Source organism: Magnolia sinica, chromosome 9, assembly GCF_029962835.1.
Source record: "Magnolia sinica isolate HGM2019 chromosome 9, MsV1, whole genome shotgun sequence".
Classification (NCBI taxonomy): domain Eukaryota; kingdom Viridiplantae; phylum Streptophyta; class Magnoliopsida; order Magnoliales; family Magnoliaceae; genus Magnolia; species Magnolia sinica.
Window position 1 is genome coordinate 12,926,249 of NC_080581.1, and position 13,146 is coordinate 12,939,394.

The 13,146-nt window shown below is 39.9% G+C and overlaps 2 protein-coding genes and 1 pseudogene across 2 annotated transcripts; all 3 read right to left on the reverse strand.

The window, feature by feature from the left end:
• Nucleotides 1-2,588: 2,588 nt before the first annotated feature.
• Nucleotides 2,589-3,425, reverse strand: LOC131256141 (hydroxycinnamoyl-CoA:piscidic acid hydroxycinnamoyltransferase-like). Its single transcript, XM_058257187.1, has one exon. It carries the CDS (start codon nucleotides 3,423-3,425, stop codon nucleotides 2,739-2,741), a length of 687 nt encoding a protein of 228 aa, XP_058113170.1. The 3' UTR covers nucleotides 2,589-2,738.
• A 60-nt stretch (nucleotides 3,426-3,485) lies between these two features.
• LOC131254875 (shikimate O-hydroxycinnamoyltransferase-like) lies at nucleotides 3,486-7,585 on the reverse strand. The gene is made up of 5 exons (XM_058255576.1): nucleotides 7,505-7,585; nucleotides 6,482-6,659; nucleotides 5,759-5,778; nucleotides 4,649-4,732; nucleotides 3,486-3,971 (listed from the first exon to the last, which is right to left on the reverse strand). The coding sequence occupies exons 1-5, from the start codon at nucleotides 7,583-7,585 to the stop codon at nucleotides 3,486-3,488; spliced, it is 849 nt and encodes a 282-aa protein (XP_058111559.1).
• Nucleotides 7,586-7,887: 302 nt separating this feature from the next.
• Nucleotides 7,888-13,146, reverse strand: part of LOC131254876 (uncharacterized) — a 28,188-nt pseudogene continuing 22,929 nt past the window's right edge.

The following is a 13,146-nucleotide window of genomic DNA, read 5'->3' on the forward strand; positions in this document are numbered from 1 at the left end:
ATTGCTGGAGTATCAAATAACTCTTTGTATTATTAATGTAAATTAAATGCTAATTGAGGTCTACAAGGGCTATTTAGAAATAAAACAATGAGAAATCTATAAACTACCACTAAAGATGACAAAAATAAGAGTTGCCACTAAAGATAAACAACAATATCTTTCTGAAACAAAATCAAACAAGTCTCATAAGCGATTCTCAAACAATAGATCCACAGGCATCACTTCGGGGCTTGTTCAGATTGGTGGAGAACAAGATTCACCAGAAAAAAGAAATTGATTTCCTCTTATGTAATGGTTCCCCTCGTTTGTGGAAGCCCAAAGCAGTGATGAAATCGGTTTTCATTCCTCAGAGAAGGGACATTTCCTTTTCCTCCCGAAAACCTAGGAAATGGAATCAAATCAACGGATGAGAATCAAATCTCCAAGTCCCTAAACCCCTCTTCATACCATTTTGGCACCAAAACCCCTAAATCTAGTTCCAAAAACAACTTTCAATCCTAAAAAATACCGTAAAAATCGGAAAATTCCTAAAAATACGGACCATTTTGCCCTGCGTGGCTTTAAGGGTTGATTCATGGAGTTGGATAAAGTCTAGATCTATCAACGCACTTGAGCAAAGAAGAAATTGCAATCGGACGAAGGCTGCAGCTGGTGGATGAGCCGAGACGGTGATGAGGGTTGGAGAAAAGGGTTTCGAAAACCCTGGCACAGAGTCTGCTCACAAATCAATGGTGGGTTTGCGGCGAAAGGGGATTTTGAAAACCCTAGAGAGAGAGAGAGGGAGAGAGAGGTTGGGAAATAAAGAGAGGGGAATGGGGCTAAGAGACAGAGAGATCGAGAGAGGGCGAGGGAAAGGGAGAGGCTGAGTGCGTGAGAGAGAGGGTGAGGAAGTGTGAGAGATGGAGAGATGGCGAGGGAAAGGGAGAGGCTGAGTGCGAGAGAGAGAGAGAGAGAGAGAGAGAGAGAGAGAGAGAGAGAGAGGGTTTGGGTTGTGGGAGATGGGCGCTCGCGGGAGGATAAGCGTGGACATTTGGGTTTTGGCGGTGAAGGACGGCACCTTCAATGTTTGCCTTTGGCACTCGTGGGGCCCACTGTAATGTATGTTATTTATCCACTCCGTCCATTCATTTTAACAGATCATTTTAATAGTAGATTCAAAAAAGAATTCAGATCGAAGTTGTAAGCGGACCACATAACATATAAATGATAGAAAATTATTTTTAATTATTTCTTATGGTGTGGTCCACTTAGACCTTCAATCTACATAATTTTTGAGCTCATCCACTGAAATTATATATCAGAATTGATGAACGGCTTAGATCAAACACATATATTCCAATGGACCCCATGGAGCCCCTTAAGCACCAGCTATGTTTAATAAAGTTTAGGTGAGGAGGTACGCTTTAGCTACAGATCGATCAGGCTTTAGCTACGGATTAAATCCGTAGCTAAATTGCTAAAAGCTTTCAAAGTCCATAGCCTTTGCCCGATTTTTTGGTAGTGAAACCATGTTGAAGACCTAAATCTCATGCCTATCTCTTCCTCCCCACATCATACAACAACGGAGAATGAGAATCCTCAGCACCTGATGTCCTCTCGTTCCACCCCGGACCCACTTGCTGAGGGAGAGGTGCCTCTTACCAACTCATCCGAGCAGAGAATGCAACGCTCATTAGGTGCTTGATGAATTGCCTCACCCGCTCAAGTTAGGCAACTCCACTCTCCGATCCCACACAACATCCCTACCTGCCAAACTTCCCCAACATTCTCCATTCAGCATCCCAACACCTCTCCCAACCACTCTAACCCAAGTAGCCACTCCCTGATGGTCCTCCCACCTACCCAACCCAATCTGAGCAACTCCCAAACATCCCAAACCATTTTTGAATCCCCCACCTTTAAACAAATGGTCCCCTTTCCTCCACCCACATCACACCAAGCCCATTTGTGCCCAACCCACACCAAGGCCACATCTAGTCCTATTCACCTTCAACCCCTATTGCAAACCAACCAACTATCAACCTCAACTTCACCAACTCCCCATCAGCCCTGGTCTCTCGCCCACTGCAGTAAGTAATAGCCTCCAAGTTTCAACAACACAGTGAGCCTGGAAGTTTCAACAGTGGGTGCTATTGTCACCATTATTTTCTATTATGTGGCCCATAGAGCTCTAGATTAAGCTGATATTTAGGCCTTATCCCTAAAATGACACGACAAAGTGGATGGGCGGCATGAATTATACACATATATCAATGTGGGCCTCACGAGTTGGGCCTTGCCTACGCCCAAAAAGGTTGCCGTCTATATCACTTTCTCAGCATTAACTAGTAACTTCTTATTCACTCAAAAAACCATACAACTACTAAATCAAGGACAAGGGCATTTTGGTTTGAAAAATTTTCCAAAGCTTGTCAAAAGGCCACCTTCGGAATATTTGGAAGGTGGAACCTCTTTTGAGAATTTGACCGTACAACGATGCCAGTACGGTCAAAATCCCAAAAATGGTATGAAAGTAAATTTTGCATTAATTATGTAGTATTTTTTGCAATTTGTTTTTTTTTAAAAATTAAATATTTAGTTATATAATGTGAGAAACTAAACAAACTTTATTACTCTTATGCTCTTAGGATGATAAGCACGTTGTTTTCCAAATATTCTTTTATCTAGTGAATAAGCAGAAACCAACATAAGCTGCCTAAAGCAAAATGACCCATGATCAGAATGGCACTAGCAGTCCTCTATAAACCATGGTAAGTGGAGTCCTTGAAAGCCTTCATGTGGGCCACCTGCAGGCGGATCGCGAGTAGCATGCTCCCATCCCCTTCTCGCGTTGGCATCAGGATAGCCTTCCCTTCGAAGCCCAAAGCCGCGGGGCCCATGTGGATAGGTGGGCCCCACCCAAAATCAGCATCGTAGATCGGCATCCCTATCCAGCTGGTGAAGGTGATGTTGGGGCAGCCGTAGAACGTCCCTTGGCTACAGCCCAGCGTGTGGGATGCACCGCGAAACGGAGTCAGGTCCTTGTGACTGGCTAAAAAGTCAAGCGCTGACCTTAGGTAATCGTCCTTCATCATCTCCCCTACTTCTTTCACGCGACTCGCCGACTGACTCAGCGGGTTCAACACCAGATCGCCGCACCGCCCGGCCGGTGTCGTTTTGAACACAAGGTTACCAAAGTAACCATCAGGCAACCGAGGATGCAACCGTCCGCGGCCATCAACGGCAATGAACATCTTCGTCTGCTGATCATGGTGGAGCCCACGAGCCTTGCACGCAACTCTCCACACGTGACCCGCCACCGACTGGTACCGGCTGCACCCGGTCGCTTGTTGCCTGATCTTATTCACTTGTTCACGTGTCAGCCTCAACATCTCGACCGTTGTCTCCTTGCTCCGTACCTCATGATCGTCTACATGGCCCAACATGAGTGGTGGGCGGTCGTACTCCTCATGTTTGAAAGCCGGGGGAACAGGAGGGTCCCGGGCCTACATGATTGTCCGGTCGAAGAATGGATCGATGCCCACATGTGCGTCTCCACGTGCAATCCTCGCCCATGCTGAGATGAATTGCAATGCGGCAAATCCATCGACGATCGTGTGGGCAATGCCTATCCCCATGTAGACACCTCCACAACGGAAGAAGGTGAGTTGCACCAATAGCAACGGCCACTCACCAATGTGGGTGTTGTAGTCGATGTTGGGAACAAGCTCTCTGAGGCCTGGGCCTGGCTTGAAGTCACCAAAATCATCTATCTGAGCATCCGACTCAGCTTCTACAAACAGAACTCCCATTGCATTGCACTCGAGCTCAAGCCGGTCACTGGGGCCTGGGTGCAACCGGCCTGCAAGAGGGTAGTACTGCACTAAGGCTCTGCTCAATGAATCCTTAATGAACTCAGGGGAGAAGAAGTCGATTGCAGCATCCTTGGGGTGATAGAAGTAGACGGTCAGAGCATGCGTTGTGGGCTGGATCTAATTTTTAGAATCCTTCAATTTCGTTGCTATCCAAATATTGATGATCTTCATTTATGTTATGGATTCTTTGCTAACCATGCTATCTTAAAGCATTTGTTGAAAGGATGCAATCTATGGTGTGGAAGCCGGCCACTTTATAAAACCATTGCATTTGTTTGGTAGCAATGAGAACCCAAACAGATGATATCAATCTAAGGATGCAATCTATGGTGTGGAAGCCAGCCACATTGCAATATTGTGGTATGGTACCCTATCAAAACCCGTTAATATAATCTCTATTGTAACCAAAGAATCTTGGGATTTATTAAAAAGAAAAGAAGAAAAACTCCATGGAATTAGTTTCATGCATTCATAAAGATATACATTCTTTTCTACTTTGCTTCAATGTGCACAGAAGGTGGAGAGACAACTGCAAACACTTTTAGGCATGTTTGGATGCATAACTGAACTAGATTGGGAATATGTAGTAAGAGGAAATGAGTCAATACCAGCAACATTTTCTGATAATCATAAAGAAGTAGCATTCATATTAGTGGCTTGATAGTATAAATTCTATACCATATGGAGCCACCGTTGTTGTATATTGTAGCAAGTAGAAGATATGACATAGCAAATCTTCCCACAGAATAACCCTGATAGTGACCTTGGTGCTGTCGTCGGCTTACTGGAATTACCATAGTCATACTATAGCCATCTTGTACAGCCTGTTTTCCAAGCTCGTGAAACCAGATAAAATTCTGGGTATGTAAAATGTTTGTCTGATAAAAGAGAGTATGGAACAATTACCTCACTCAGAATGGTTACTGGACAAAGGGAGGGTTAGCCAAACCCTTTGGAGATGGTATTCTTTATGATTTGAGATTTGGAGCTTCATACTTTAATATGAATACTAAGGAAGGCAACTACAATTTAATTATTTCCATTTTATTCAAATAATAGTTGCAATTCATTTCAGTAGTGTTTCCAAAGGCAGCCTTAATTAACAAGAAATCAAAGAACAGTTACCAACCTCTCAGCTTAGATCAAGAATTCATTATGTAGTTAACAGTCGCGAACCGCTGTAGAAACCATAGCTTTAAAACTTTCAGGGGAAGTCATCACATACACTAAAATAAAATGGTCAAATAAAAAAAGTATGAAATAAAGATCGCTAAAAAATTAAAGAGAAAAGTTCTTAATATATAAGATATAGGTGCATGTACATGTGAGTCCAGTCATAAGCCCACACTCACATACACCTACCTAAACGAAATTTTAATGGACAATTTACTTGGTATGTTGTGCATCCCTTAAAGAGTGAAATTGTATGATATTTTAGATTAAAGGTCCACGCATTATATCCAGGCTTATAGGAAGCTTAGATCTCATACATGTGTTAATATTTGCATGCATGCTCGATTATAAATGTATATGGGTCTACAAGAATGTGGAATTAGTAATTCTAGAAAGATAAAATCAGTTCTAAGAAAGGAGGAGGAGAAAAAGAAGTAGTGGCATCTCATATACACCTCTCTCTCTCTCTCTCTCTCTCTCTCTCTCTCTCCCTCCCTCCCTCCCTCCCTCTCTCTCTCTCTCTCTCTCTCTCTCTCTCTCTCTCTCTCTCTCTCTCTCTCTCAATAGAAGCCACTCCATTAGTACCACAAAATGTTAGTCAATGGCTCTGAACAGCTAACTAAAATAACTAGGTCTTATTGTATTAGGTTAAAGTCATTGGGGGATTTGATAATCAATATGAGAATCCGCAATTCAAGGAATAGAATGCTAAGGCTATACATAAATCTCACCAATTCTATGTATAAGGCTCCTAAAAGATAATTAATGAGCAATTGGTGTGAATCAAAATTGGGTTAAGTACAATATGTATTACCATATTCTAATCATCAACTGATGTTATATTCAATGATTAGAAATGGAAACTCACACTTTTATAAGAACACATCATTCATGAAAGCACCTTTACAGTCCAATGAGCAAATTCCCACACCTTAGCACATGGAGATGTTGGACCCCACTCAATAAGAAAACTCTAGAATGGGTGCTTTAAATTTGAAAGAGAAGACAATGTGTTAGATTGCACCATTATTTCATGAAAATATCATGATATATTGTGCCACATTAGACATGATATTTAGTGCAACCAAGATGTTAAGAAGTTGTATGGATAAAAAATTGTATGGTTGCGGCAAATACTATGAAATTTCATGACTAATCAGTCTAATTTGGTGCAGATTTTCATGAAATTTGGTACCAAACACACTTTAAGCTAAAATTTAAAGAATAATAAAGAAAGAAAAAGAAAAAGATTGGGCCAAAAAAGCAAAGTATCATCCAAACGAAAGAACATTCTTCACTTCGAAAGTAAATAAACCATGTCCAACATCATATCCAAAATCAGAAGTAAAAAAAAAACCTAACATGCACATACTGACATATAGATTAGGTAAAACTTTCATATATTCAATACCCTCTATATGATGAATGCTTTTGTGGTATGTAACTAAATGAACCTTGTCCGTAATAGTAACCCCCTCCTCCACCTCCACCTTCGTCGCTAGATTCATCATTCGGTTCTCTTTTTACAAATTCAACTGCAGGAGAACTCTTGGGTGACTCCGTGCTGGATGTGTCCAAAAAATAGTCGTTCACCTCTGCTGAATCAGATGGTGGGGATCCCTTCCCATCGTCCTCATTCACAGATGCAAGAACTTTTTTCAGACACTTTTTATAATCCGATTTGTACGGGATTCCCAATAGCCTATAAAATGCTGCAAGACTTTTAGCAAACTTTGATGGTTTACTTGTACCTGTTTCAGCATCATGTTGTCTCGGAGGTGGATGTTGTTTAGTACTTCTTGATCTGTGTGCCATTTGCATGATTTCTTTGACAGCCTCTTTATAATCCCATTCTTCGTGCTCCCTTAAAATTCTCTCTTATTCTTCTTCTCTACTAATTGTGGTTGTGGAAGGCCTGGAACTAGAGCTTGAGGCAGTTGCAATTCCTCTGTTAAACACTTCTTCATTTATAACAAGCCTACTTCTATATATTCTTTGGTTAGTTGTATTGGTTGTAGATGTAGGGTGAGTGGTGTGGGAAGTCTTTATATTAGAATCGAGAATGACTCCAAATAAATCTCGGACCTCTTGAGAAGCTTTGCTACAAGGTGCGGAGTCGATTTGTTTTGTTGACAAATTGTTTTCCACACAACTTACATTTCAACTATATCTTTCCATCCTAGGAGTAGGTTTGGACTCCATAATCTCAAATATTCATCGATGCATCATCTTCCGATGACATATCTAGTGTATATCTGGTTAGCTTATGACAAAAAAAAGAGAGTTATGAATGAACGCAATTACCTAACAATATAATAAGAAATTTACACAACATTATCTAATTAATAGTACTAATGAAAGCAAGAGAAATATTCAACCACCCATAAAACATAACCATAAAACTTCAATGTAACTGTTTTAACAAAATTACAAATAACATGATATAACAAAATTAGAAGGCATCAAAATCATATTACAGCTGCAGGCACTGTCTCTTCAATCTTGTCACTCTCCTCTTCATCGAACTCCTCATCAATAGAGGTCTCTTTCTCCCACATCGAACGCAGTTAATCCTAAGTGCAAATGAGCGCTTCAACCGCTTCAGGTGTAAGTGAGCTTCTATACTTATGACCCTACTCCCCATACTGAAAGCGGATTCTGAAGCCACAGTTGAAATTGGAATTGATAATATGTCGCGTGCCATTAACGAGAGCACAGGGTATTGTAACTTACCAGGTCTCGCCCTCCACCACTTCAAAACATCAAACTCATTGCCTTTGTTTAAAACTAGAAGATCGTCCTTGAGATACTCTTCAAGTTTTGATCTATGTATCTGTGACTGTACTTGAGTCCCTTTCACCTATGCATAGTAAGACATGAAATCATCTGTCATGTCGTCTTGCGATTCATCAACAGCAGAACTAGAAACCACATGAGGAAATTGTTCTTTTGTGGCACACGCATACAAATTGTACAATTTACTGGCTACACCAAAAAAAAATTCGGCCTTAACAACACCCATCAAACCATATAACTTATTACATATGAAGTCAACCATAATCATCTTGTATCGGGGATCAAGAATGATCGCAACACCTATTACCAGACTACACTCAGACCAATACTTATCAACTTTACCTGCATACCCATGGTCATGAAGTGTAAAAAGTCTTGTCCACTACTACTTTTACGCAAGGCATCTTTTACCTTCCAAAGTTTAGGCAGAAATATATTTGCTGTTAGATACTTGCAGCCAGAAAATTTCTTCGTGTTGTTGTAAAAAACAAAAAGGAACTCACGAACTGATGTAGCTCTTGACTAATTATCTTCAGAAGGCAGCCAAATATACGCACTATCACGCTCCGCATAGTGAGAGAAGGCAGGTCTCAAATCTATCGTTGAATCCAACATTTCAAAAGTTGAATTCCAACGTGTCGTGACACCAACTTCATCGTTCTCTGAGTTGACAAATTCAACCACTTCATGATCTCATTCCATGCATGTAATTGTGAATGTGACCTCCATATGTACTTCTCACTCTCTCTTATGTTTTCAATCGTGGGATCGATTGTTTTAAGGCCTTTTTGTACAATCAAGTTTAGGATGTGAGCACAACACCTAACATGAAATATCTTTCCATAAAATATAAGTCATCGGTGGCCTTAAACTCGTTACACAAATTCATTATCACGTCATCATTTGCAGAGGCATTATGTAGTGTAATTGTCGAGATCTTCTTCTTAATTTCCCACTACATTAAACATCTGTGTATGCAGTTTGAAATCATCAAACCACAATGAGGAGGCGCAAGATAATGGAAGTTTATTATTCTCCTGCAAAGCCTCCATTCGGCATCAACGTAGTGAACAGTTAGGGACATGTACCCCTTTCGTTGATTGAATGCTGTCCACAAATTTGATGTCAGGCTAATTCAAAAAATCGTGGCCATCTCTCCTTTCAACTTGACCTTCTCACCTTCATACATCTTCATACACACCCTTCTGATTGTTGTACGAGAGACCTTCTCGTATCTGGGGTTAAGGCATTTGACTAATCCAACAAAAGCAAGACTCTCCACCATTTGAAATGGTCTTTCATCTGAAATAATTAACTTGGTCGTCCACTCATTCACCGACTCTTTGTCATACTTGTATATGAACACTGATGGACCCCCTGCAGATTACGAAAATGAAAGTGTTTATTGCCTTGCCCCACTTCTTACTTTCTTAAATACTTTACTAGATGTTTCTTCAATGTTGTGGTCGAACCATCTGCTTGCTTAGTGTACTGACTCTTGCAGTGCTTGCATTGTATATTCACTTGGCCGTTCTTCAGAGTTCTTCTTCAAAATCTTCCCACACTGCCGACCTCTTTTTCGTATTTCCTGCAACATGTGACTATGTGATACTAGTATCAACCACGTTGATGAGCACCTCTTCATGTTCAACACCTAATCCTTCATCTTCAAGGATCATCGATGATGTAATTGATCGACCACCAGGGGCCGGAGACAGGGTATTGGAAAGACCCTCGCTTTCCATCTGATAGTTGACATATATTAAATCATATTAGCATTAGCAATCTAATGCTAATAGAGTTATACTAAATCCTAAATTAGTTACTCATCCAAGGTTGGATAGATTGTAATACTTTCATATTCCTATTTAAACGTCCACGCCGAAAATCCGATAGCATCTCCCCATGCCTTTCCAGATAAGTTGATCTTACATTACATTTCGATGTCAAATATCTAAAACACTATAAAGATATTTGGTATTAGATACGAAACGAAAGAAACATATCTAAAGAGAAACGAGGAGATAGACCGCGGATCAGGCATGAACATTTAAATAGGTTATATGAAAGCATACTATCCATCTAACCTTGAACTGTCCAAAAAGGGACAATTTGAGCAATTTCTATGCCACCAAAAACACACTATATCTATGTATCCTCAAAGAGGTAACTAATTATCTAACTTACAAGTAACAATTAAATCCTAAATTAGTCAGTCATCCAAGGTTGGATAGATTGTAATACTTTCATATTCTCATTTAAACGTCCACGCCGAAAATCCGGCAGCATCTTCCCATGCCTCTCCAGATAAGTTGATCTTACATTACATTCCGATGTCAAATATCTAAAGCACCATAAAGATATTTGGGATTAGATACGAAACGAAAGAAACATATCCAAAGAGAAATGAGGAGATAGACCGCGGATCAGGCATGAACATTTAAATAGGTTATATGAAAGCATACTATCCATCTAACCTTGAATTGTCTAAAAATGGGACAATTTGAGCGATTTCTATGCCACCAAAAATACATCATATCTATGTATGGCCATATAAAAATCCTCAAACGGGTAACTAATTATCTAACTTATGAATAACAATCACAAGTCACAACTATAAACTAACAAGTCACAATAATAATTTAAGAAGAAAAAATGTAATACATATTAAGCTAACTATATAATGAGAAAAGCGAAGAAACAATGTAATACAATAAGTTAATTATACAATTGTTAGCCCTAGACATGCAAGTTGTACAATATTTTCATGATTTTGATAATGATTTTGCATGGCCCATTTGAGCAGAGTATCAGCCTGATTTTTATGCTTCTAAGAAAATTGAGGGGTTACACGTGATGGACGGATTAGAGTGAAATCAACAAGGTAGGCCCCACAAGATGCATTGTATGTTAAGCATAACCTTTACTGGGTGGAAAAGGGGTTTTAGGTCTTGTTTTAGTAGAAACCTTGGACCTGAAAATTACTCATAGTCCCTATCAGTTCCCTGGTGTGGCCCACCTGTGTTTTCAAGTGGTCTAATTTTTGGCAGCCAAGTAGAACCTGAGTGGCACAGATGATAGACAGATTGATTATCAATAAAACATCATAGTGGCTTCACAAATGGCTTGTAGGTTAAGCTTATCCTACAAAGATATTTTGGATCTGACCACATTTATATAGATGAAAGTAATGACGGAAAGAACACACTTAAAGATCCAAACGATGAAGATGAGATGTGAAGAATGTTTTCAATTAATTAAGATTTTCAAGAATAAGTTCTTCAACCATGAAGATACCATGCTGCAACAACAACTAGAATATGCATGAATGAATACACCTGCACAATGCAGCAACAAACACTCTGCCGCAACCTCATAGGTGAATGGAAAGAAGACTCGGCAAAAGGCAAGGTACATCCACAAGCTGGAGAACCCGTAGGAGAGAGATGTAACTATGGGTTAAGCCCCTAGTTCAAGCTAGCCACTCAACCACGAGTAGGGGTGAGAAGTCACTGAAACCCCAACTTACCAAAAGAGCACCGACCACCAGCCATCTAAACAATCATCATCATCTAAGCCTTATCCCAACTAATTGGGGTCAGCCCCTAATCTAAGGTATAACACCCAAAATGCACTGATGAAGCTATATTTGGTCAATTCCCTTATTAAAAGCCACTAGAAGTTAATTTAATAACCAATTGGCTAAACACTAGTTCCTTCACAAGCTTGTTCAATTACAAGCATCCAATTGCATGGTGGGTGCACCACAAAATCCAAATGAATCCTTTGATATGTATATTTAATCTATCCCTTAATCTGGTCCAAATCACCAACTAAGACAACTGGGACCCTTCGAAGAGATCCAGATCTATAGTATGGAAGGCAGGAATCCAGACATGATTCAAACAGGTGAATTTGATCAGGACAATTGGATTATCCTAATTTGCACCTGATATCTGATCAAGTAGCCAAGCTTTGATCTAACAGCATATGTAACCATCTGGTTGCATCAATGGGCCATGACACAACAATTTCAACAATTCAATGATCTTAATCATGCTTAACCTAGTGACTGCTACCTGTGAATGTGGAACATTGCATATTTTGATATGCCTTGGCACATGTACAACCAAGGAATTAAAATAAAAACTCTCTAATAATGTTGAAATGCTAACATTTCGAAAGAGAAGTCAATCCACCATGAGAAATTGAGCACTGCATCTGAAAATTTCACAAATTTCTTCAAGAAAGTAAAATTTTCCGTGGTCCTGGGATAAATCTATAGCACTAGCAACAAACTGAGTCCATCACTGAAACTTGGCAAATTCAAAGATTCTAAAGAAACATGACAAGATAAAACATTCAAAGCTAGTTTTCAGATATATCAACTACAATCATTGCTCTCACTTTACCTCAGCTGTAACTTAAAACCAAATTGACCTTGTACACTGCAACTCTAAGGGATATTTCATAATCTAGAATCAAATAGGTAATTCCCATAGCCATAATTCAATTTTAATGACTAGCAGCACAAAATTCAAGGAGAAATTCAACAAGCACAAACTTGAGATGCTATTGACTAGAATACAACCCATATGATGTGCTTCCACGAAAAACCAAAAACAAAAAATTTTAAAAAAAAAAAAGAAAAAAGGGAAAGAAAAAGAAAAAGGAAGAACGGCGTGGATAATAAAAGGAATATTATCCCTAACTTGGACACCGGTGTGTACTTTGACACTGGAAGAACGACATGGATATCTGTCAAAACAGATGAACGGCGTGGATATAGGGCATATCACATGCATCAGATTCACTCCATAGTCGGGGATTCATTAGAATAAGAAGAAATAAGAAGAGGATTTATAAGAAGAAACTATCAAAGATTCAAAATAGAATCCTCACCAAAACCTAATTCAATCACAAAGAAGGAGAGGATACTGGCGTCAGGCGACGGGCGGGCAGCAGAACGGGTGTTGAAGAAGAAGAGGAGACTGGAGAGGAAGAAGATCGTTCATTGGGCAGGCAGCAGAACGTCGGGCAGCACTCGTCCATCGTTCGACTTAGGTTAGGGTAAGAAAAGAGGGGAAAGGGAGAGATGGTAAGAAAAAATAGGGTTGGGAAAGGGAAAAAAAAATAAAAAAAAGATATTTCATACTACCCGCCCGCCGTTCAGTCCAGGTCTGTTCAGTTCGGGTCGGGTACATTTGGTTTAGGTATACGGGTCGGGTCAGTCCAGACAGAAGGCTATCCGGACCTGACATGAAAAGAATCAGATCTAGAAATTCCAACCCGATCAAGCCCGATCTTGGCCGTCGGTTCTATT